The sequence below is a fragment of the Indicator indicator genome, chromosome 30 (genome assembly GCF_027791375.1).
Source record: "Indicator indicator isolate 239-I01 chromosome 30, UM_Iind_1.1, whole genome shotgun sequence".
NCBI lineage: Eukaryota > Metazoa > Chordata > Aves > Piciformes > Indicatoridae > Indicator > Indicator indicator.
The window spans coordinates 9797976-9822345 of NC_072039.1; the positions used below are offsets into that span (position 1 = coordinate 9797976).

Consider the following 24370-nt stretch of genomic DNA (forward strand, 5'->3'; position numbering starts at 1 on the left):
GACATCTCCTGCTAAAGCAGGGAGGCAGCAGGAACAGCATGGAGAAGGCTGGGAAAGGGACTAAAGAGCAGACAAACCTCCTCCTCCATGCACAGAGGTCCTACAAGAGATTACAAGATCCTACAGGACCCACAAGGTCCCACATTTCAATGTCTGAAAGGGACCTAGAGGAAGGCTGGGGAGGGACTGTTCAGAAGGGCCTGTGGGGATAGGATGGGAAGCAATGGTCTGAAACTGGAGCAGGGGAGATTTAGGTTGGAGGAGGAAGTTCTGCACAATCATAGAATCATAGAATCAGTCAGGGCTGGAAGGGACCACAAGGATCAGCCAGTTCCAACCCCCCTGCCATGGGCAGGGACACCTCACACTACAGCAGGCTGGCCACAGCCTCATCCAGCCTGGCTGCAAACACCTCCAGGGATGGAGCCTCAACCACCTCCCTGCACAACCCATTCCAGGCTCTCACCACTCTCATGGGGAAGAACTTCTTCCTCACATCCAGTCTGAATCTCCCCACTTCCAGCTTTATTCCATTCCCCCCAGTCCTGTCACTACCTGAGAGCCTAAAAAGTCCCTCCCCAGCTTTCTTGTAGCCCCCTTCAGATCCTGGAAGGCCACAAGAAGGTCACCTCAGAGCCTTCTCTTCTCCAGACTGAACAGCCCCAACTCTCTCAGTCTGTCCTCACAGCAGAGCAGCTCCAGCCCTCTGCTCATCCTGGTGGCCCTTCTCTGGACACCTTCCAGCACCTCCAGATCCCTCTTGTAACAGAGGCTCCAGAACTGGATGCAGTACTCCAGGTGTGGTCTCAGCAGAGCTGAGCAGAGGGGGAGAATCACCTCCCTTGCCCTGCTGGCCACACTTCTCCTGCTGCAGCCCAGGCTCTGCTTGGCTCTCTGGGCTGCAAGTGCTCACTGCTGGCTCCTGTTGAGCTTCTCACCCCCCAGCACCCCCAAGTCCCTCTCCTCAGGGCTGCTCTCCAGCCAGTCCCTGCCCAGCCTGGATTTGTGCTTGGAAGTGCTGAAACACTGGAATGGGTTGCCCTGGGACATGGTTGAGGCCCTATCCCTGAAGACATTCAAGATCAAACTTGATGTGGCCCTGGGCATCCTGATCTAGTTGGAGATGTCCTGCTGCCTGCAGGGGGGTTGGCCAAAATGACCTTTGGGGGTCTCCTCCAACCCAATGCAATCTGTGAAAAGATCCATGGCTTAGATTGTGGCAGTGGAACTTGCACTTTTGAGAAAGCAGAATGACAGTGTCCTACTCCTTGGAAGGAAGCACAATAGTGTTGGGCAAACTGTTGGACTTGATCTTGGAGGTCTCTTCCAACCAGAACAACTCTGTGATTCTAAGAACCCTCAGATTTTCCTTCCTACACCTTCAGATCCATGACTGGACTCAATCTCAAAGGTCTCTTCCAACCAAGGTGATCCTATGATCTATAAATCTGACCACTCCCCTGCCTTCCTCAGGTATAAAATCATTTTATGGTTCAAATTTGGCATTTCATTCACAAATTCCTCTGTGTAACTCCCTCTTTTTGCAGCTAATGAATCTCAAGTAACACAACAGAAACACTGCACTGCTTCAGTGGAGAAAGCACCCCTGGGGGAGAAGAAATTGCAGTGCAGACTCCAAACAAAAACTGCTCCTTCTGTCACACAGCTTCACAGATCTTTTGCAGGTATCAGATGATGAGCAGGAAGCAACTTCAAGAGCCAGCTTCTTGGAATCACAGAATTGTTTTGGTTGGAAGAGACCTCTAAGATCACCAAGCCCAACTGTCAACACAAATCCACTATGGCCACTAAACCACATCCCACAGTGCCATGTTCACACATTTCTTGGACACCTCCAGGGATGGGGACTCCACCACCTCCCTAGGCAGCCTGTTCCAACACCTGAACACTCTTGCAGGAAAAATATTTTCCCTAATCTCCAACCTAAACTTCCCCTGGCACAATTCCAGGCCATTTCCTCTCATCCTATCACCTGATGCCAGGGAGAAGAGACCAACCCCCACCTGCCTCTGGCTCCAACCTCCTTTCAAAGAGTACTAGAGAGCAAGGAGGTCTCCCCTCAGCCTCCTCTTCTCCAGACTGGTTGGAATGGACCTCTGGAGATTATCCAGTCCAACCCCCTGCCAGAGCAGGTTGCACAGGATGGTACCCAGGCAGGCTTTGAATGAGTCCAGAGATGGAGACACCACCTTTTCATTAGTATTCCTTAGTCCCTTCAAGGAAAAGGAAATTAAGGAAAAACTCATTTACTTTAAGGGTGCTGAAGCCCTGGAGCAGGCTGCCCAGAGAGGTTGTGGTGTCTCCCTCTCTGGAGACTTTCAAAACCCACCTGGATGCATTCCTGTGCAACATGATCTAGGTGAACTTGCTTCAGCAGGGAGGAAGGACTAGATGATGTCCAGAGGTCCCTTCCAACCCCTACCATTCTGTGAAAGGCCCCACTTGCAAACTGACTTTGTGACATGTTTTCAGAGCTTCCTAGCTGGCAAGGATCTGCTCTGATCACATCAGAAAACAGCCTGAAAACTGAGAAGCATCCTGCAGGCCTCTTGGCAGGCTCCTTGCCCTCATGCAGCAGCAGTAGGTGAGTTGCCCTTCCTGAGCATGAGTCCCCTGTGAAGGAGAAGCCATATCCTCTCCAAAGGCTGGATTCAGTTCCTTTGTTTGGGTTATACAACTCCTCACCAAGTCAGCCAGTCCTGAATAAAGATATCAAAGCAATTTTCACACTTGGAAATTGCTTGTCACAGGGATGTGATCAGAAACAAGCCCCAAGCCTGCAGCCAAGCAGCTCCTCACCACAGTCAATAACACATCTTTATGCATGAAACCCCAGCAAGGAGGAGAGATCCAAAGGAAAAGGAAAACTCAGATGCCAACACCTCCCCAAATTTCACAGCCTTCCAGACTCTTCAGTTCAGCCTGGAGACAGAGTTTCAGTTAGAGGACTGGAGACAGACCTGCTGGGGTGGGTCCAGGGGAAGGTCACAAAGATGATCAGAGGGGTGGAGCACCTCTGCTGTGGGGACAGGCTGGGAGAGTTGGGGTTGTTCAGCTTGGAAAAGAGGAGACTCCAGGAACACCTTAGAGCTGCATTTCAATAGCCAAAGGGAACCTACAGGAAGGCTGAGGAGGGGGGAGGGGCTGTTTAAAGGGCCTGTGGTGACAGGGTGAGGGGTAGTGGTTTGAAACTGGAGCAGGGGAGATTCAGGTTGGACATCAGGAGGAAGTTCTGCACAGTGAGGGTGGTGAAACACTGGAACAGGTTGCTCAGGGAGGTGGCTGAGGCTCTGTCCCTGGAGATATTCAGGATCAGACTCAGTGTGGCACTGGGCAGCCTGCTCTAGTTGGAAGTGTCCCTGTTGACTGTAGGGGGGTTGGATAAGATGACCTCTGAGGGTCCCTTCCACCCTGATGCAATCTGTGAATCACTTCTGCCTCTCCCCATTTAGTCTGGCTGAGCCCCCAGGCTCCCAGCAGCTCTGCAGATGAGCTGTAGCACCCTACACACTCCAAGAGAACGTCAGGGACAGACTCAATGCCCTTGAAAGGATGGCAGATTAATCTTTTCTTTTGGCAGCCAGGACCCTCCCCTAGAATAAAGAGCTCATCACCTCTTTTGGGCTCATCTATCACTACACAGCCAGCCCTGGACACAAGCACTGGAGAGATGATGTGCTCCTACAAGTCACATTGCAAACACCTCAGAGCACTTTGTTGAGCAGATTTGCCCAGCAGAGAGGTTTGGTTGGGTTTTTTTGTGTTTGTTTTTTTTTTTTTTTTTTTCTCCAAAGATGGACTCAGCACAGAGCACAAAAGCTTTCAGCTTCCTTTCTTCAGGTTAATAGAGTGCAAAAAAACCTGAACGGGTTCTGCTGCGTAGGTATCTACTGAAAACAGAGACTGTGCAGGCATTAGCTATTAATACTCCAGTTTAGAGCAAGTTGAGGCTTTGTCTTCATTGCTAAAAAAGGTGCCTATTACCACAGGATAATTAAGACATTAGCTACTCTGCTGTAAAAGCTGAGCAAAGCTCAGAACTTTGATTTTCCTGCCAAGAAAGTGAGGGTGCTCGACTCCAGCGATCAGCTGCACAGCAGCACCAAAGCCCTGGGGGCTTCACCCAGCACCTAATACATATTAGGAAAAAATTCTCTGCTGAAAGTGGTCAGGCATTAGAACAGGCTGCCCAGGGAGGTGGTGGAGTCACCATCCCTGGAGGCATCCAAAAACAATTGTGGACATGGCACCTGGGGAGATGGTTGAGTGTGCATGGTGGTGTTGGCCTGATGGTTGGATTGATGACCTTGGAGGTCTCTTGCAGCTGGAACAGTTCTCTGATTCCATGACTCCATTCCACTGGAACAGGTTGCTCATGGAGGTTGTGGATGTCCCCTGCCTGGAGATGTTCAAGGCCAGGCTGGATGAGGCCTTCAGCAGCCTGGTCTTAGTGGAAGGTGTCCCTGCCCACAGATGATCTTTAAGGTCCCTTCCAACCCAGCCCACTCTACAAATCTTTGTCAAGGAATCAGGTAACAAAGGCAATCACAAGGTGCCTGTGAACAAATGGTGAGGGACTCACCCTACATCTCACCCCCCACACCTGGCTCCCAAGTGAATCCCCTTAGACAAAGGCCAAAGAGTAAAAGAGATTCTTTGTTCTAATACAGTCATGGAAGAAACAAAATTCTCTCTAGAAGATATAAGTAGTCTGAAGTGCCACATGAACTTTCTTCTTCTTCTAAGAGCCTTGAATGGAAGATGAAAAAAAACCAACAAACTATCATGAGTAGTAATGATGAACTCATGAAAAGTTGGAATTTTGGGGTGCTCCAGTTTGAAGACAGAAATCAGTCTTTTAAAAGGCAAAAATCACAGAGAGCATGAGACTGTATCACACAAAATCAGTTTATGGAATCACAGAATGGTTTGGGAAAAGACCCTTTAAGATCATCCAGCCCAACCTCTGCCTCTCCCAAGCCTGGTGCTAACCCACGGCCTTCAGCATCTCTGGATTAATTGGCTCTCTAATCACTTCAGACAACTGACAGCCCTGTGTGCATTGCAGTGTTGCCTCTTGTTGGATCTTTTCTCTCTGCTGTCCTCTTCCCCTCTTCTGTGGCAAATGATGTGTTTATATTTTTGGATCAGTCCCTTCATTGTTTTTGCTCTCCTCTAATTAGTGTTGATTTGATCCTTGCCTGGTGTCTCTTGGCCTGAACCTTTCTCTCTCTAAATCCATTCACCTTGGAAGAGTCTCTTGCTCTTAAATAGGAGCTGAAATGCTGTGGGTAAAGCAGAGGCCAACTATTTAATTCCTGTCCTACTTGCCCTTTAATCATTGTGCTCTCAATAATTCCTTCAAGTTACTCTCCACAGACTTCTATTAGCAGGAGCTCTGCCTCTAATTATTTTCTCAAGACACTGACTCCTTGCTGGTGTCAAATCCTTGCTTGTGTTTATCCCCCAGAGAATTTTAGAATCACAGAATCCTTTTGGTTAGAAAAGGCCTTGAAGCTCATCCAGTCCAACCATTCCCAAACTCTACCAAGGCTGGTGCTCAAGCATGGCCCTCAGCAGCACAGCTCTGCCTCTTTGAAACACCTCCAGGGATGGGGACTCAACCACCTCCCTGGGCAGCCTGTGCCAGTCTTTGAGAACCATTTCAGCGAGGAAGTTTCTTCTCATGCCCAACCTAAACCTCCCCTGGGACAACTTGAGGCCATTTCTGATCATCCTATCACTTGTTACTAGGGAGAAGAGACCAAGCCCCACCTGGCTCCAGTCCCCTTTCACAGGTAGTTGTGGAGATCAACATCTCCCCTGAGCCTTCTTTTCTGCAGGCTGAACAACCCCCCAGTTCCCTCAGTTTGTACTGACCACCTTTGAAATTCAGCCTCAAAATAAGAGAGAAGCTCCTGGAATGAGAGAAGAAGAAAGAAGCTCCTGGTGAGCACATCAGAACTCCTTGCCAAGGCAGAATTTCAAATCAAAAAAGCCCTGTGAGCAGCCCTGCTGATGCACAAAGGAGAAGAATAAGTGATCCAGCCTGGAAAGCAGGGAGAAAATAAATCTAATTTCATTATCTTACCTTCCTAAACTAGCATCCTAAGTCACATTCTCCTCCACAATCCTCACCACCTGTTGCTTGTAATCTGCTTTATTGCTTCATGCTTCAGTAGAAATTAATCACTTTTAGTTCAAAATCTCTAGAAATAAAACAAAAGTGCAGCAGCAGCAGCAGCTTTGTTCTGAGACCTAAAAATATGAAGCAAACCCAGAACCAGGACTGCTTCCTTCTCCATTCCCAGGGATTCATTTTTAATACACTTAACTCTTGTAAATCAGCAGCAAAGGTTTTTGCCAGCGATTGTTCATTTCTTGTCAATATTTCTAGGGCACTTTCAAGGAATTATCATGAAAAATTTATACCAAGGGGAGGGAAGAAAAAAAAAAAAAAAAAAAAGGAGGGCCAGCACAATTGTGACTCAAAATAGAAGAACAGCATTGAACCAGATCATTCCAAACCATCAATAAAAACCTGCTGGGAACCAGACCACACAGCCTGATGGTATTTCATTTCCTGGGGAAACTGAGTGTGTTTAACACCACCCAGCAGGAGCCTGAGTAGTGCTCCCACCAAGGCCTGTGCTGAAGAGGCATCACAACCCCAACCTAGGCTCAAATCTGAGCAGAGATTGAACTCATGGAATTAAAAAAGCCCTTTCACCAAGATAAAAGAAAAAGTCTTCAGCAAGGCTCCAAGTTTGTGCCCAGGTCCTACTGACTTTGAAAGGACTCAAACCAGAAGCTTGACAGGAGATGCTCTTATGAAGGCTCCCAAATATAGGTGAGGTCAGGACCTCTCCTGCACAAGCATCTTCCACTGATGCACAGCAGCAGTCCCTGGGGTCAGAGCAGCAGCTGCTGCAGCAGCAGGGACCTGCCATGCAGGCACTGAGTGACAAGCACTTTGGCCAGCTCCAGCTGCTGCTCTTCAACACAAAGTGAGGATGAGCCCAGGAGCTTGGCCAGCAGCTGACCTGCTCAGCCACCTTGGCTCCATCCCATCTGCAAAATAAACTCTTCACCAGAGAGGTGCAAAATGCAGGAGAGTCACTGCTTTGAGCTGACCACAAAAGTGACTTCCCTTCTAGCTCAGCAGGCAACCTGATTGGGTTGGAGACGTCCCTGCTGGCTGCAGGGGGTTGGACAAGATGACCTTTGAGGGTCCCTTCTCCCCTGAAGAGGTTTCTGGAGAGGAGGAAAGGTTACCAGTTCACTCTTATCATGCCGTTTTCTAACAAGGGAACAGGATGCCCAGGGATGTGCAGGCCTAACCTCAGGAGGAAGAGGGAAAGGTGAAGGTATCAATTGTGCTGCAAAGAGAAGGTTTCTGCACTGATACAAGCCTGGCTGGGGCAGGGGGACATCTCCCTTCTCCAGCTAAAGCAGGGAGGCCGCAGGAACAGCATGGAGAAGGCTGGAACAAGGACTAAAGAGCAGACAAACCTCCTCCTCCATGCACAGAGGTCCTACAAGAGATTACAAGACCCTACAGGACCCACAAGGTCCCACATTTCAATGACTGAAAGGGACCTACAGGAAGGGGAGGGACTGTTTAGAAGGGCCTGTGGTAACAGGGTCTTTGAGTCTTAGAATCATAGACTCATGTAATTGTTAGGGTTGGAAGGGACCTCAAGGCACAGCCAGGTCCAACCCCCCTGCCATGGGCAGGGACACCTCACACCACAGCAGGTTGCTCACAGCCATATCCAGCCTGGCCTTCAACACCTCCAGGGATGAGGCTTCCATCACCTCCCTGGGCAACCTGTGCCAGTGTCTCACCACCCTCATGGTGTGAAAGTTGTTCCTAACATCTAAGCTGAATCTACCCACTTCTAGTTTTGCTCCATTCCTCCCAGTCCTATTGCTACCTAACACCCTAAAAAGTCCCTCCCCAGCTTTCTTGGAGCCCCCTTCAGATACTGGAAGGCCACAAGAAGGTCACCTCGGAGCCTTCTCTTCTCCAGACTGAACAACCCCAACTCTCTCACAGTCTGCCTCCATAGGTGAGGAGCTCCAGCCCTCTGCTCATCTTCATGGCCCTTCTCTGGACACCTTCCAGCACCTCCAGATCCTTCTTGTAACAGAGGCTCCAGAACTGGATCCAGTACTCCAGGTGGGGTCTCAGCAGAGCTGAGCAGAGGGGGAGAATCACCTCCCTTGACCTGCTGGCCACACTTCTCCTGATGCAGCCCAGGCTCTGCTTGGCTCTCTGGGCTGCAAGTGCTCACTGCTGGCTCCTGTTGAGCTTCTCATCCCCCAGCACCCCCAAGTCCCTTTCTTCAAGGCTGCGTTCCAGCCAGTCCCTGCCCAGCCTGGATTTGTGCTTGGGATTGCCTCGACCCAGCTGCAGGACCTTGCACTTGGTCTTGTTGCACCTCATGAGGTTGTCATGGCCTCACCTCTCCAGCCTGTCCAGGTCCCTCTGGATGGATCCCTTCCCTCCAGCCTGTCTGCTGCACCACACAGCTTGGTGTCAGCAGCAAACTTGCTGAGGGTGCACTCAATGCCTCTGTCCATGGCACCAACAAAGATGTTGAACAAGCCTGGTCCCAGGACTGATCCCTGAGGGACTCCACTTGCCACTGGCCTCCCCTGGAACATGGACCATTGACAGCCACTCCTTGGGTGCTGCCATCAGGCCAGTTCTTTATCCAGAGAATAGTCCATCCATCAAACCCAGACTGCACCAGGATGAGGAGCAATAGTTAGAAAGTGGAGCAGGGGAGATCTAGGTTAGACATCACAACGAAGCTCTGCAGAATGAAAGTGGAAAAAACCCTGGAACAGGTTGTCCAGGGATGTGGTTGAGGCCCCATCCCTGGAGACATTCAAAGTCAAAAATTGATGAGGCTCTGAGCCATCTGACCTAGTTGGAGGTGTCCCTGCTGACTGCAGGGGCCTGGACAAGGTGACTTGTGAGGGCCCCTTCTGACCTGATGCATTCTGTGGCTCTGAGAGGGTTTCCTCTTACAGCAAAGAAGCCTCAATGAAGGGAGGTGGTTTATTTTCACCCTCCCATTTAAATCTCATTTTTAACACTCCTCAACACACATCCCAGCTCATTTTAAAAGCCTTAACTTTCAAGTCCAAGCACCTCATAAAACTACAACTGCTCCAAGTGCATTCAAAGGGCTTTCCCCACTCCTCTCAGGGCAGCACTAACTGACAAGTAACAACTGCAGCCTGGCTGTATGATCCATCACTCCAATAGCTCAACTGTCACCAGACCTGCCCTAACTAATCACCACTGGTGGTGAAAGGAGCAGGGAAAGAAACTCACAGTCTCACAGTGGAAGGGACCTCAAGAGATCATCAGGTCCAACCCCCCTGCCAGAGCAGCATCACCCAGGGGAGTCTGCACAGGAATGCATCCAGGTGGGTTTGGAAAGGCTCCAGAGAAGGAGACTCCACAACTCCCCTGGGCAGCCTGCTCCAGGGCTCTGTCACCCTCACTGGAAAGAAGTTTCTCCTCATGTTGAGCTGAAATCTTCTATCTTCAAGTTTGAACCCATTGTTCTTTGGCTTATCACTGTGAACCACCCAACAGAGCCTGGCCCCCTCCACTTGACCCCCACCCCTCAGCTATTGAGAGACATTGATCAGATCCCCTCTCAGCCTTCTCTTCTCCAGACTAAACAGCCCCAGGGCTCTCAGTCTCTCTTCACAGGGAGATGCTCAAGTCCCCTAAGCATCCTCCTGGCTCTCCCTTGGACTCTCTCCAGCAGGTCTCTGTCTCTCTTGAACTGGGGAGCCCCAAACTGGACACAGGATTGTAGCTGTGGTCTCAGCAGTGCAGAGTAGTGAACACTGCCACAGGGATACGAGGAAAGAGGAAGGGGAGGGGGGTGGGGGAAGGTAGAAAACAACCCAGATGCATTCTGTGATTCCTTATGGATCCCCACAGCTGGAGCTGAACATATTTACAAACATGAATGAAGTCAGCCCTTAGCTTCCTCTTCTCCAAACTAAAGAGCCCTCAGCTCCATCAGTCTCATGGCAGTAACTCAGATCCCCAGCTCCCTCACTTCCATGGCAGTAACTCAGATCCCCAGCTCCCTCACTTCAATGAGAGTAACTCAGACCCCCAGCTCCCTCACTTCCATGAGAGTAACTCAGATCCCCAGCTCCCTCACTTCCATGAGAGTAACTCAGATCCCCAGCTCCCTCACTTCCATGAGAGTAACTCAGATCCCCAGCTCCCTCACTTCCATGAGAGTAACTCAGATCCCCAGCTCCCTCACTTCCATGAGAGTAACTCAGATCCCCAGCTCCCTCACTTCCATGAGAGTAACTCAGATCCCCAGCTCCCTCACTTCCATGAGAGTAACTCAGATCCCCAGCTCCCTCACTTCCATGAGAGTAACTCAGATCCCCAGCTCCCTCACTTCCATGAGAGTAACTCAGATCCCCAGCTCCCTCACTTCCATGAGAGTAACTCAGATCCCCAGCTCCCTCACTTCCATGGCAGTAACTCAGATCCCCAGCTCCCTCACTTCCATGAGAGTAACTCAGATCCCCAGCTCCCTCACTTCCATGAGAGTAACTCAGATCCCCAGCTCCCTCACTTCCATGAGAGTAACTCAGATCCCCAGCTCCCTCACTTCCATGAGAGTAACTCAGATCCCCAGCTCCCTCACTTCCATGGCAGTAACTCAGATCCCCAGCTCCCTCACTTCCATGGCAGTAACTCAGATCCCCAGCTCCCTCACTTCCATGAGAGTAACTCAGATCCCCAGCTCCCTCACTTCCATGAGAGTAACTCAGATCCCCAGCTCCCTCACTTCCATGAGAGTAACTCAGATCCCCAGCTCCCTCACTTCCATGAGAGTAACTCAGATCCCCAGCTCCCTCACTTCCATGAGAGTAACTCAGATCCCCAGCTCCCTCACTTCCATGAGAGTAACTCAGATCCCCAGCTCCCTCACTTCCATGAGAGTAACTCAGATCCCCAGCTCCCTCACTTCCATGAGAGTAACTCAGATCCCCAGCTCCCTCACTTCCATGGCAGTAACTCAGATCCCCAGCTCCCTCACTTCCATGAGAGTAACTCAGATCCCCAGCTCCCTCACTTCCATGAGCAGTAACTCAGATCCCCAGCTCCCTCACTTCCATGAGAGTAACTCAGATCCCCAGCTCCCTCACTTCCATGGCAGTAACTCAGATCCCCAGCTCCCTCACTTCCATGAGAGTAACTCAGATCCCCAGCTCCCTCACTTCCATGAGAGTAACTCAGATCCCCAGCTCCCTCACTTCCATGAGAGTAACTCAGATCCCCAGCTCCCTCACTTCCATGAGAGTAACTCAGATCCCCAGCTCCCTCACTTCCATGGAGTAACTCAGATCCCCAGCTCCCTCACTTCCATGGCAGTAACTCAGATCCCCAGCTCCCTCACTTCCATGAGAGTAACTCAGATCCCCAGCTCCCTCACTTCCATGAGAGTAACTCAGATCCCCAGCTCCCTCACTTCCATGAGAGTAACTCAGATCCCCAGCTCCCTCACTTCCATGGCAGTAACTCAGATCCCCAGCTCCCTCACTTCCATGAGCAGTAACTCAGATCCCCAGCTCCCTCACTTCCATGAGAGTAACTCAGATCCCCAGCTCCCTCACTTCCATGAGAGTAACTCAGATCCCCAGCTCCCTCACTTCCATGGCAGTAACTCAGATCCCCAGCTCCCTCACTTCCATGAGAGTAACTCAGATCCCCAGCTCCCTCACTTCCATGGCAGTAACTCAGATCCCCAGCTCCCTCACTTCCATGAGAGTAACTCAGATCCCCAGCTCCCTCACTTCCATGAGCAGTAACTCAGATCCCCAGCTCCCTCACTTCCATGAGAGTAACTCAGATCCCCAGCTCCCTCACTTCCATGGCAGTAACTCAGATCCCCAGCTCCCTCACTTCCATGAGAGTAACTCAGATCCCCAGCTCCCTCACTTCCATGAGAGTAACTCAGATCCCCAGCTCCCTCACTTCCATGAGAGTAACTCAGATCCCCAGCTCCCTCACTTCCATGAGAGTAACTCAGATCCCCAGCTCCCTCACTTCCATGGCAGTAACTCAGATCCCCAGCTCCCTCACTTCCATGGCAGTAACTCAGATCCCCAGCTCCCTCACTTCCATGAGAGTAACTCAGATCCCCAGCTCCCTCACTTCCATGAGAGTAACTCAGATCCCCAGCTCCCTCACTTCCATGGCAGTAACTCAGATCCCCAGCTCCCTCACTTCCATGAGAGTAACTCAGATCCCCAGCTCCCTCACTTCCATGGCAGTAACTCAGATCCCCAGCTCCCTCACTTCCATGAGAGTAACTCAGATCCCCAGCTCCCTCACTTCCATGGCAGTAACTCAGATCCCCAGCTCCCTCACTTCCATGGCAGTAACTCAGATCCCCAGCTCCCTCACTTCCATGAGAGTAACTCAGATCCCCAGCTCCCTCACTTCCATGGCAGTAACTCAGATCCCCAGCTCCCTCACTTCCATGAGAGTAACTCAGATCCCCAGCTCCCTCACTTCCATGAGAGTAACTCAGATCCCCAGCTCCCTCACTTCCATGGCAGTAACTCAGATCCCCAGCTCCCTCACTTCCATGAGAGTAACTCAGATCCCCAGCTCCCTCACTTCCATGAGAGTAACTCAGATCCCCAGCTCCCTCACTTCCATGAGAGTAACTCAGATCCCCAGCTCCCTCACTTCCATGGCAGTAACTCAGAGGGCAGCAGCCTGCAATGCACACATGGATGGGTGACTAACAGCACAGCATCCAGGCTGGCCCAAAGCCTGGGAAGGGGCTGTTGGGATTGAAGAGAATAAACTGACATTTGTTATCTCAGCAAACAACACACCAGCAATGCAACTTCAAGAGTCCAGTGATGAAAGCCAAGATTAATCTGCCATAAAACCATAATTACCTCGTTAAAAATCACTCTCACAGGCTGTGAAGCAATGGATTTATTTTTTTTTTTCTTCTGGGTTTTGTCCAAATCATTTAAAAATAGAACTGAAAGCCCCACCACCATGGTTTGCTGAAAGTCCTGCCCAGGGCATTTAACAAAGAAACTACAACCCTGGAGCCTGAAAAACGTTTTGCTTATTGATGAAGCAATCCTTGCAAGCTCTTGGAAAGCCCTAACTCAGGAGTTCAGCTCTAAAGTAATAAATATTATGGAATGGTAAATAAGCTTTAACTTAAGTTTTAACTGCCCATCCTATTAAATAGTTGAGCTTTAGCTTGAGCTGGGGACTGGGAGCAATCCTGCACGAGCAAGAGAGTGCCAGCAGGTGACATGTAGAAGGGGGGACACTCCCCATCCTAGCAGGCACAGGAATCATGCTCTCTGCATGGAAGGACTTGGTAAAAGCAGCTCCTGAGCAGGGGCCATAGCTTTTGGTGGGAAGGATGCTGAGCAGACCCTGGACAGAGAAGAAATTGTCTCAACTTGCACCAGGGGAAGTTTATGTTGGATATTAGAAGACAGCCAAGCAGTGGGGCAAAGCTTGGTGTGGCTCCTTGCAGACCTCAGCCTCACACAGCAAACCCTGGGTTGGAAGGATGGAGTCCATCCTTGTAGGGAGAGGACTCATAGGAAACTCTTCTCTGATGAGCTGTGCTGCCACACAGCATTCCTGAGGAGCAGAGGGGAGACTGGGAAGAGAAAGCAAAGCATTCAGCTGCTCTTTAATGACCTGAGGGCATGAGGACTGAGCACCCTGAGATATGGATTCTTCCCCAGGCACATGCACAGGGAAGGTCCTTTCCTGAACACAGAGGAATTTTTATGCAGAAAAGGGCTTAGTAAGAGGGAGGTTGGAGCCAGGTGGGGGTTGGTTTCTTCTCCCAAGGAACAAGTGATGGGATGAGAGGAAATGGCCTCAAGTTGTCCTAGGGCAGATTTAGGTTGGACATGAGAAGAAACTTCTTCACTGAAAGGGTTCTCAAAGACTGGCACAGGCTGCCCAGGGAGGTGGTTGAATGCCCATCCGTGGAGGTGTTTACAAGTTTGGAGAGGAGAAGGCTCCAAGGAGATCTCACTGTGGCCTTCCAGTATCTGAAGGGGGCTACAAGAAAGCTGGGGAGGAACTTTTTAGGGTGTTGGGTAGTGATAGGAATGGGGAGGATGGAGCAAAACTAGAAATGAGTAGATTCAGATTGAATGTTAAGAAAAAATTCTTCCCCAGGAGGGTGGTGAGACACTGGCACAGGTTGCCCAGGGAGGTGATGGAAGCCTCATCTTTGGAAGTTTTTGCAGCCAGGCTGGATGTGGCTGTGAGCAACCTGCTGTGGTGTGAGGTGTCCCTGCCCATGGCAGGGGGGTTGGAACTGGCTGAGCCTTGAGGTCCCTTCCAGCCCTGACAATTCTGTGATTCTAGGAGGTAGAGATGTGGTGCAGAGGGACATGGTTTAGTACCAGCCTTGGTTCACAGGAGCACCAGCAGAGCCACCACCACATCCCCACCAAGTCCATTTTCTCATTTGCAGTGGTTTTGCCTTGATTATCCATTCCCCATCCCAGACGAGGAAAATAAAGTCCTGCAGACACTTTCTCAACTCATCCTCCCTGAAATGTCAAATGAATAGATTCAATAAGCCCAATAAATGCTTCTTATCTGAATCATAATGCTAGAGCCATTGATAATCAGTTGGGGAGTGGAGAAATCCAGCAGCTAATGCAGTTAGCAGCAGGGACTATTATGCAACGCTCTGCACAATCCCCATCTATGGCACTTGGCCCAGATACTTCCACTTTATAGGCTTAAATAAAAACATGCTCTACAATGAAACACAGCTATAAGGTTCCTTTGCTCAGTTGCCACAAGCAGAATTTCAGGCTCCCTTTTCCCTTTTGAAGAGCTGACACAAAACCCACACACAAGCTCTGTCCTCTTGAGGTGCTTTTCCACGAAGGCTACTGCTCTGCCTCACAAACTTGAGAATGAGAATGTGAGAAGGTGGCCCCAAGAGCACAGAGCCTGTTGGGAGTTCTGGCTCCCAAAGCCAAGCCCCAGACAACACAGCAGCCTTTGGCTAGTGATTGGGTTAACAAATTAACAGAAGGGCTGGAATGGGGGAGGAGAGGCTGGTTTGAACCATGTTCTCCAAAAGCCAAGCCTGGCATCTCTCATGCAGCCTCTAGGAAGAGCTCAAGGCAAAGCAAAGATCACATTTAATAAAGGGGAAGGACAGCTCTGAAGTGTTAAGCAGCAGCAAAGCTGGCAAGGCAATGGTGTGTGCCAGTGAAGGGGTGAGAGAGGAAAGTGAGCTTGGAAGAAGAGGACTCTGTTTCCCCTACTGACACTTTACAGGTCACAGCCTGTTTCCAAAAGGGGGAGAAATACCTTCCACCAACAACAAGGTGGCAGCTGGGCAGCCTCTCTGCAGCCACGACTGCTCCTCTGGCAAGAAGCAGCAGCAAATGATTAGCCCACAGCCTGGCTACCCCAAAGCAACAAGGAGGGGGGGACTGATGGGGGATAACAGACAAAGCATTGGACAGCATGGATTTTAACCCCACCTCTGCCTCAGGCTCACAGGGTGGCCACAGACACCTCATCTTCCTCCTCTGCCTCACTATCCTGCCTGCCACACACAGGGACACCCAGCAGTGTCTTCTACTCTGCTCTAGTGAGGCCACATCTGCAGTACTGTGTCCACTTCTGGGCTCCTCAGTACAAGAGGGACAGGGAAGTACTGGAAAGAATCCAACAGGGATGCTGAGGGGCCTGGAGCATCTCTGTGAGGAGAAAAGGCTGAGAGAGCCCTGGGGCTGTTGAGCATGGAGAAGAGCAGCCCCAGAGGGGATCTGCTCAGTGTTGACAAACAGCTTAAGGGTGGGTGTCAAGATGAAGGTGCCAGTCTCTCCTCACTGGTGCCCAGTGGTGGGACACAGAACAATGAGTACAAACTGGAACACAGGAAGTTCTGCCTCAACATGAGGAGAATCTTCTTTGTTGTGAGGGTGCTGGAGCCCTGGAGCAGGCTGCCCAGGGGGGTTGTAGAGTCTCCTTCTCTGGAGAGATTCCAAACCCACCTGTACCTGTTCTTGTATGGCCTGTCCTGGGTGATCCTGCTTTGGCAGGGGGGTTGGACTCTATCTCCAGAGGTCCCTTCCAACTCCTACCACGCCAGGGTTCTGTTAAGAAATCACTTTGATTGTGGAGTGTGTTTATGAACACTTCCCCTCCACCCCTTCTCTTGCCAGCAAGCAAACCAAGAGGTATAGCAACAGGCAAAAGAAAGAAGATTTCACTCCCTCTGCAGCCAAGAATCTTGCTGAAGGCTCCTTGAGCTTCCTGCTGGCTGCAAGCTAGGCTGGAAGGAGATGATGTATGTCAGAGACAATAACTCAATATTAAACATTGTACCTTTGTAACACTCCTGATGCTGCATTTCCAAAGACCTACACCAGAAGCCTCATTAGCAAAGCCATCAAAACAAGCACACAGCTGGTGCAGAGCAGTTATTGTGCAGGAGAGTCAAATTCTTCTGAATTTATAGTGGCAAAATTGATTACTGATTCCAACATCTGCTGCAGCTCTTACATTGAAATTCTCCTTAGCTCAGAAACACCAAACTAGGGCTCACCAAACCAACTCCCTTCCCCCAGGAGCCACATCAACAATCTGCATATAAATCAAAAGTGCTTTTTTATTTCCATCAAAACAATTGCTCCTGTCATGTGTTGGATCCTACAGCCCTAAAAAACGTGCTCAAGGTGTAACTCACTGTGTTTGCATCATGTTTGTAATGGCAGAGAGGCCAAGGGGAACTTGGAAGGAAGGAGAAAAAAAAAAAAAACAACCCAAAAGACTAAAGTAAACAGCACCAGCTGCAAGCCTGAAAGTGTTTGAAGATGCAAGCTGCTGTCTTCAGCAGGCAGAAATGTCAAAGGAGCTACTTGTAGGCAGTGTGTAAATGCAGTCCTGGAAGGTGGCACTAGGAGCTGGTCTTGTGTTTTGTGCTTCTCCCTGGATCAACCATCTCTAGCACCTTAGAGAATCACAGAATCACAGAATTGTTTATGCTAGAAGGGATCTCTACAATCATCAAGTCCAATCTTCAACCCAACACCACCACAGCCATCAAACCACGTCCCCAAGTGCCATGGCCACATGATTCTTAATACTTCCAGGGATGGGGACTCCACCACCTCCCTGGGTAGCCTGTTCCAATGCCTCAACACTCCTGCAGGAAAGAAATTTTTCCTAATCTCCAACCTATCCTCTCGTTCTATCACCTGATACCAGGGAGAAGAGTCCAGCCCCCAACTCACTCCAACCTTCTTTTGGGGAGCAATGAGGTCTCCCCTCAGCCTCCTCTTCTCCAGACTAAACACCTCCAGTTCCCTCAGCTGCTTCTCACCAGCCCTGTTCTCCAGACCCTTCACCACCTTCATTGCTCTTGCATCAAGGAGCACAGAGTCACAGCACCAAATCCACCCTGTCAGATACGGGAGGTCCCAGGACAATCAGGGCTAAGAACTTGCCCTTTTGGGTCTTTTTTTAATAAAGAAAACAAAAGTAAAGACAAAACACTTGCTACACCTCAGCCATGGAGCCCTGACCTTGTTTCTCCAGGAAATCTTCATTCCCTTGAAGTACAGAAGAGATTGAGGGCAAGGTTTCACCCGAGACCTAAAGCAAGAGCTGTGTATGATGTCTAAAGACACAGATCAGGCTGACCTTCACAAAGTGCCAATGAGCTGTTTCTCTTGGTTTTGGTGACCCTTCTGGAAGGACAGGAAGGATAATGTTCTGCTCCATCATCAGTTCCTGCAGTGCCACAACATCTATTAACCTGAAGGGCTTTCTCCCCGTTTGTTTTGCGTGCCTCCAATCCGTTGGCACCTCTCCTCTGAAAGGTAAAGCAGTTCAGCAGTGCCTGCTTGGTGGCTGGCAGCACAGCAAGTACCAAGGTACACTGTAATGAGCAGGCTGGACAGGATTTATCAGGATTCAATCAAGAAAATAACAGACAGAAGAGGTGACACCGTGGCAAGGTTGCTCCTCAGAGCAGGGGAGCGACCCCAGGGCCCATGAGCATCCAGGGACTGGCAGCCTCTTGCCTCAAGACTTAGTCTCTCAACAGGTGGAAGAAAGCTCAAAGATGCTCCCTCCCAGGAAGCTCTCTGAATTCTCATCCTGGAGGGGTTTAACAGAGGCAGAGGGACATGGTGTAGCACCAGCCTTGGTAAAGCTAGAGAATGGTTGGACACAGTGAGGTGTGGGTCAGTGTCTTCTGCCTAGTATCAGGTGATAGAACAAAAGGAAACTGCCTCAAACTGTGCCAGGGGGGTTTAGGATGGAGATTAGGAACAATTTCTTTCGTGCAAGAATGGTCAGGGATTGGAACAGGCTGCTCAGGGAGGTGGTGGAGTCCCCATCCCTGGAGGTGTTCAAGAAACCTGTGGCTATGGCACTTTGGGACATGGTTTAGTGGCCATGGTGGGGTTGGGTTGATGGTTGGACTCCATGGTCTTAGAAGGCTTTTCCAACCAAAATGATTCTATGTTACCATGCAGTGTGGAAGCACAAAGGGGACATGTTCTGCTGGCATGCCCATCACCATCTCTTCTCCAGTTATTTTCAGAGTGCTTTGGTAGAAATCCCTAAGTGCCTCAGCCAGGCTGGGTCACTGCTTCCCCACTTCATTTCTCAGCCACTCAGAGCAGCATTCCCATTAGTCTTAGTCAACATCCCCAGCCCCTGGGAAAACACTTGGTGATTTATGGCTCACAACCAGAACAACAGTTTCCAAAGTTTCTCAATTGACAGAACCTTGATACAGAAAGAAACAGAGCACAAAGTCAAAACCCCAATGGATCACAACCTGACTGCTGCTGGAGGAGAGCTCACAGAACATCAGCTCCTGATTTCCTTGCTCCAACAGCACCTGAGGGTGAGGGCATTTGTGACAAAAGCAGCAACTTGATCAGAAGGCTGAGAGCCCTGGGGCTGTTGAGCCTGGAGAAGAACAGCCTGAGGGGGATTCATCTCAATGCTCAGCAAGAGCTAGAGGGGGAGGCAAAAGGACAGGGCCAGATTCTTGTCAGGCCCAGTGACAGAACAAGGGGCAATGGGCACAAACTGGTACCCAGGAGGTTCCATCTGAAGATGAGAAGAAAATTCTTTGTTGTGAGGGTGCTGGAGCCCTGCAGGAGGCTGCCCAGAGAGGTTGTGGAATCTCCTCAGGAGTGCTTTCAAAGCCACCAGGGCATTGTGATCCTGGGCAAGCTGCTGGGGGTGCCTCTGCTTTAGCAGGAGGGTTGGACTGGATGATTTCCAGAGGTCTCTTCCAACCTGAACCATGCTGAGATTTGGGGATTTCTACTTTTAACAACAACCAGTGTACTTTTTGTTGGCAGGAAAGAGCAGCCATGAAAGACATCCTGACTCCTGTCTCACCTAAGGCCACATCTCCTCTTCCTTTCTCCCACTCCTGTGTTTGGATTATCAACACTGCACACAGCAGGACCTGCCTCAAACTACCCCTCCCTGCAGCACCAGCAGACACACAGGCAAGCAGAGCAACTGTGCAGGGATAGCAGCTGCCAAACACCACAAGGATGAGCACACCAAGGCACAATTTGTGGTTTTCAAATCTCCCTTTGCCCAGTTTTAGTTTTCCAGAATGCAAAGATCAAAGCTGCCCAGGATTCTTACTGGCAGTGACTCACATCAGCTGCAGTGCCAGCTTGCCTCAGTCTCTGGAGAGCTGAGGAGAAGAAACCTGGCTGCTCTGTCAGGGACTGTGAAAATAGAGGATTTGTGTTTTCTTTCCAGACACATTAACATCACTTTCCCCACACAATGCATCAGCACTTCCCCACCTGTTCAGGAAGAGGAGCTGTATTACCCAAGACTCAGCAGATGCAATAGCTTCCAGAACCTTCCATTCATCATGTCCAACAGAATGGTGCTGAAGAGGAAGAAATTCTTTACACTGAGGGTGGGGAGACACTGGAACAGGTTGCCCAGGGAGGTTGTGGATGTCCCCTCCCCTCGAGGTGTTCAAGGCCAAGTTGGATGAGACCTTGAGCAACCTGGGCTAGTGGAAGGTGTCCCTGCCCATGGCAGGGGAGTTGGAACTGGATGACCTTCAAAGCCCCTCCCAACCCAACCCATTCTATGAATCTATGACCATCACAGATGAACACCAAGCAAGGTGCTCAGAGGAAAACAGAAAGGTGCTTCTGCCCAAGAGGAGTTCCAAGAGAATTTTGGGATACCAGAATCATGTATAATATCAGAATCATGGAATTGTTTTGGTTGGAAAAGCTCTCTGAGATCATCAAGTCCCAACCATTGACCTCATGCCACCTTGGCCATTAACCATGTCCCAGACTGCCATGTCCCCAGGTTTCTTGAACACCTCCAGGGCTGATGACTCCACCACTTCCCTGGGCAGTCTATTCCAACATTAAGAGCAAAAGCTACCAAAGAGCAGCTTCTCCAAGAGCTCTTGCTGTCCTCCACGTGTGATGATGCAATGTGCAGCTGAGCAGGGGCTGCTAGAACAGAGTATCACCAACCACAGCAACTATTAATTGGCTCTTGTGTTAGCAGTGCTTCAAGGACCCTTCAATGTGCAGTGGCTTGGAGGAGAAAATGCACCTGCTAGTTGAGCTTCTTTTTCCCCTCTCCTCTTCACCTTGACCAGAGTATTTTTAGCTGCATGGACACACTTGCCAATACTTTCACCTTCAGCTATTTGCAAGGAAGTTCCTGACAACACACAGCAAGGAACAGAACACCACCATCTCGGGTGCATCAAGAAGAGCATGGCCAGCAGGTCAAGAGAGCTTCTATTCCCCCTCTACTCTGACCTGGTGGGGCCACATCTGGAGTACTGGGTTCAGTTCTGGGTTCCTGAGTTCCAGAGGGACAGGGACACACTAGAGAGTGTCCAATAGAGGCTACCAGGATGCTGAAGGGACCAGAACATCTGCCTGATGAGAAAGACTGAGAGATCTGGGGGTGTTTAGCCTGGAGAAGAGAAGGCTGAGAGGAGATCTGATCAATGTTTACAAACATCTGAGTGGTGGTGTCAAGAAGAAGGGGCCAGGCTCTTTTCAATGGTGTCCTGTGATGGGACAAAGGGCAATGGACACAAACTGGAACACAGGAAATTCCACCTCAACACAAGGAGAAACTTCTTTCCTGTAAGGGTGCTGGAGCCCTGGAACAGGCTGCCCAGAGAGGTTGTGGAGTCTCCTTCTCTGCAGACTTTCAAGACCATGTGGATGTGTTCCTGTGTGCCCTGCCCTGTGGGATTCCCCTCTGGCAAGGGGGTTGGACTCCATCTCCAGAGGTCCCTTTCAACCCTCACCATTCTATGGTTCTATGACATCCTCCCAGGGTCAAAAGAGGCAGAAAGGAAGGAAAGAACTGATGGGCAACAGCAAGCTCCCCAAAGACTTTTTCAGTATTTTTGGTCCTCAGTATTTTAGCCCAGCTTCTTTCACAGCCTCCTCTGCCCACAGAGGACTTAGTAAGTTGGTAGATGATTTCAGTAAGCTCAGATCTAGGCCTGAGATGCTGTTTAACAAGATCAGCCAGCACCCTTGCCCACAAACAGCTTGGCCAAGCCACTCTCATGCCTTTGCAGAAGAGAGTCGTGCTCAAGGACACTCGAGTCTCCCAGATCTACCAATGCAAGCAGATCTGGCAGAAAATGGTCCAACACTGTCACCTGAGAAGGCAGAAAAGTCATTATCCAAATGACCCAGCCCCTCCTGCCTGTTCTGCTCAGCAGGTAGAATGTCAGCTTCTGCCAGATTGGTGGAGACTTGCTTCCATCAGAGCAGAGTCCCTGTAAATGAGGGAAGACATCTCATGAAGCATCCCTCTGATTAATTCATGTGATGCTGCGACCACAAGTGCTTCATTAGTGACTACAAAAGTTCTTGCACAGCAGGCACAGGTGTGAGCTGACAGCAGGTACCATGGGCTTTCAGGCCACTGCTCAGCCCCCTCAGATGGACACAAAGCACCACAAAGCACTGACACTGTCAAGGGTCACTCTTGCTGTTATGCTGAGATTTACTGTAGATGATCAGAGGGCTGGAGAACCTCCCCTGAGGCTGAGAGAGTTGGGGTTGTTCAGCCCAAAGAAGAGACAGATCCAGGGAGACCTTAGAGCAGCCTTCCAGTACCTGAAGAGGGCTGCAGAAGAGCTGGGGAGGGACTTTTGACAAGGGCTTAGAGTGACAGGATGAGGGGGAATGGAGTGAATCTTGAAGAGGGCAGATTTGGACTGGAGATTAGGAAGAAATTCTTTAGAGTGAGGTTGGTGAGACACTGGAACAGGTTGCCCAGGGAGGTTGTGGATGCTTCCTCCCTGGAAGTGTTCAAGGCCAGGTTGGATGAGGCCTTGAGCAACCTGGGCTGGTGGGAGGGGGGTTGGAACTGGATGATCCTTAAGGTCTCTTCCAACCCAAATCATTCTGTGAATCTATGAATCTTTCAGAAATAGGCAGATTTCTATGCAGCAGGAGGCTGACCAGAGCTAGCAAACTCTAGCACACACATTTCAATGTCCTTTGAGTACCAGTCCTTAGTGCCCTGTGGAGATTTCTGGCCCTTCCTACGCTTCCCTGAAGTTCCATGTTTCCTTCAGCAGCCTGTTTTCATGGAATCATAGAATCAACCAGGTTGGAAGAGACTTCCAAGCTCATCCAGCCCAACCTATCCCCCAGCCCTATCCAATCAACCAGACCATGGCACTAAGTGCCTCATCCAGGCTTCTCTTGAACACCTCCAGGGACAGTGACTTCACCACCTCCCTGGGCAGCACATCCCAATGGCAAATCTCTCTCTGTGAAGAACTTCCTCCTAACATCCAGCCTAGAGCTCCCCTGGTGCAGCTTGAGACTGTGTCCCCTCCTTCTGCTGCTGGGTGCCTGGGAGAAGAGCCCAACCCCCACCTGGCTACAACCTCCCCTCAGGTAGTTGTAGACAGCAATGAGGTCTGCCCTGAGCCTCCTCTTCTCCAGGCTGAACACCCCCAGCTCCCTCAGCCTCTCCTCACAGGGTTTGTGCTCCAGACCCCTCCCCAGCTTTGTTGCCCTTCTCTGGACACCTTCCAGCACCTCAACATCTCTCTTGAATTGAGGAGCCCAGAACTGGACACAGCACTCAAGGTGTGGCCTGAGCAGTGCTGAGCACAGGGCAGAATAACCTCTCTTGTCCTGCTGGCTACACTGTTCCTGATCCAGGCCAGGATGCCATTGGCTCTCCTGGGCACCTGGGCACACTGCTGGCTCATCTTCAGCTACTATCACCCAGCACCCCCAGGTCCCTCTCTGCCTGGCTGCTCTCCAGCCACTCTGTCCCCAGCCTGCAGCGCTGCATAGGGTTGTTGTGGCCAAAGTGTAGGACCCTGCCCTTAGCCTTGTTCAATCCCAGAGCAAACACTTCCTAAGGAAGTCTTCTCTTCATCTCTCCTAGTACCTATAGAGATGCCAGAGCTTACTGTCCCATCTGACACACATTCTGCCCTCCTTTTGTCATCACATTTCTTCCCACATGGAAAACTGATCAAATTTCCTAGAATCAAAGAATCATGGAACAGTAGAGAGTGGAATTTTGCTGGACTTTAGACACCTTCATGCCCAAAACATCTAAGCATACTCCCAACACATACACTCGAGTGTTCATCTCAAGCCTCTCAAGACTTCTGTTTTTGTGCTGAGTAGGTAAGGTACAGAAGGAGATTCCAAAGGTCATGCCAGAATACATTTTTAACTGGGTACCTTTTCAGACAAGGCCTTCAGGCTGTCTAGAAACCTCTGCCAGAAGTCCTTGAAGAGGGGTCGGTCGATTCTCTTCAGGCTCTCTTTGGTGCTGGCATCCACGCTGACATACAGCTGTGTTACTGGCTCCAGGTTCCTTGGAGACAAAACAAAAGAGAAGGGAATGGCTCTGTACAGACATTCCTGCTGGCTGAAATTCTCTTTTCCCACCACAGCACACACAGAATCCCTTCAAACAACCTGCTCTGCTGCCCAGTGCTGATAGGAACTCTGGATATTATCAGCTCCGCTGCTTCACCTCTGCCGAGTGACCACCATCTGAACAGCAACACGAGGAGGACATGGGTCTGCTGGAGCAGATCCAGAGGAGGCCACAAAGATGATCAGGGAGCACCTCTGACACAAGGACAGACTGAGAGAGTTGGGGTTGATCAGCCTGGAGAAGAGAAGGCTCCAGGGAGCAGCCTTCCAGTACCTGAAGGGGACCTGCAGGAAGGCTGGGGAGGGATTTTCAGAAGGGCTTGTAGTGACA

The 24370-nt window shown here is 50.3% G+C and overlaps 1 protein-coding gene across 1 annotated transcript in view; it reads right to left on the reverse strand.

Moving 5' to 3' along the window:
* LOC128977105 (S-adenosyl-L-methionine-dependent tRNA 4-demethylwyosine synthase TYW1-like) overlaps positions 1-24370 on the reverse strand; it is a 122832-nt gene that overhangs the window by 33510 nt on the left and 64952 nt on the right. Inside the window, exon 13 of the mRNA XM_054394574.1 lies at positions 23839-23974. Coding sequence (XP_054250549.1) covers positions 23839-23974 — 136 coding nt within the window. The remainder of the gene's footprint in view (positions 1-23838; positions 23975-24370) is intronic.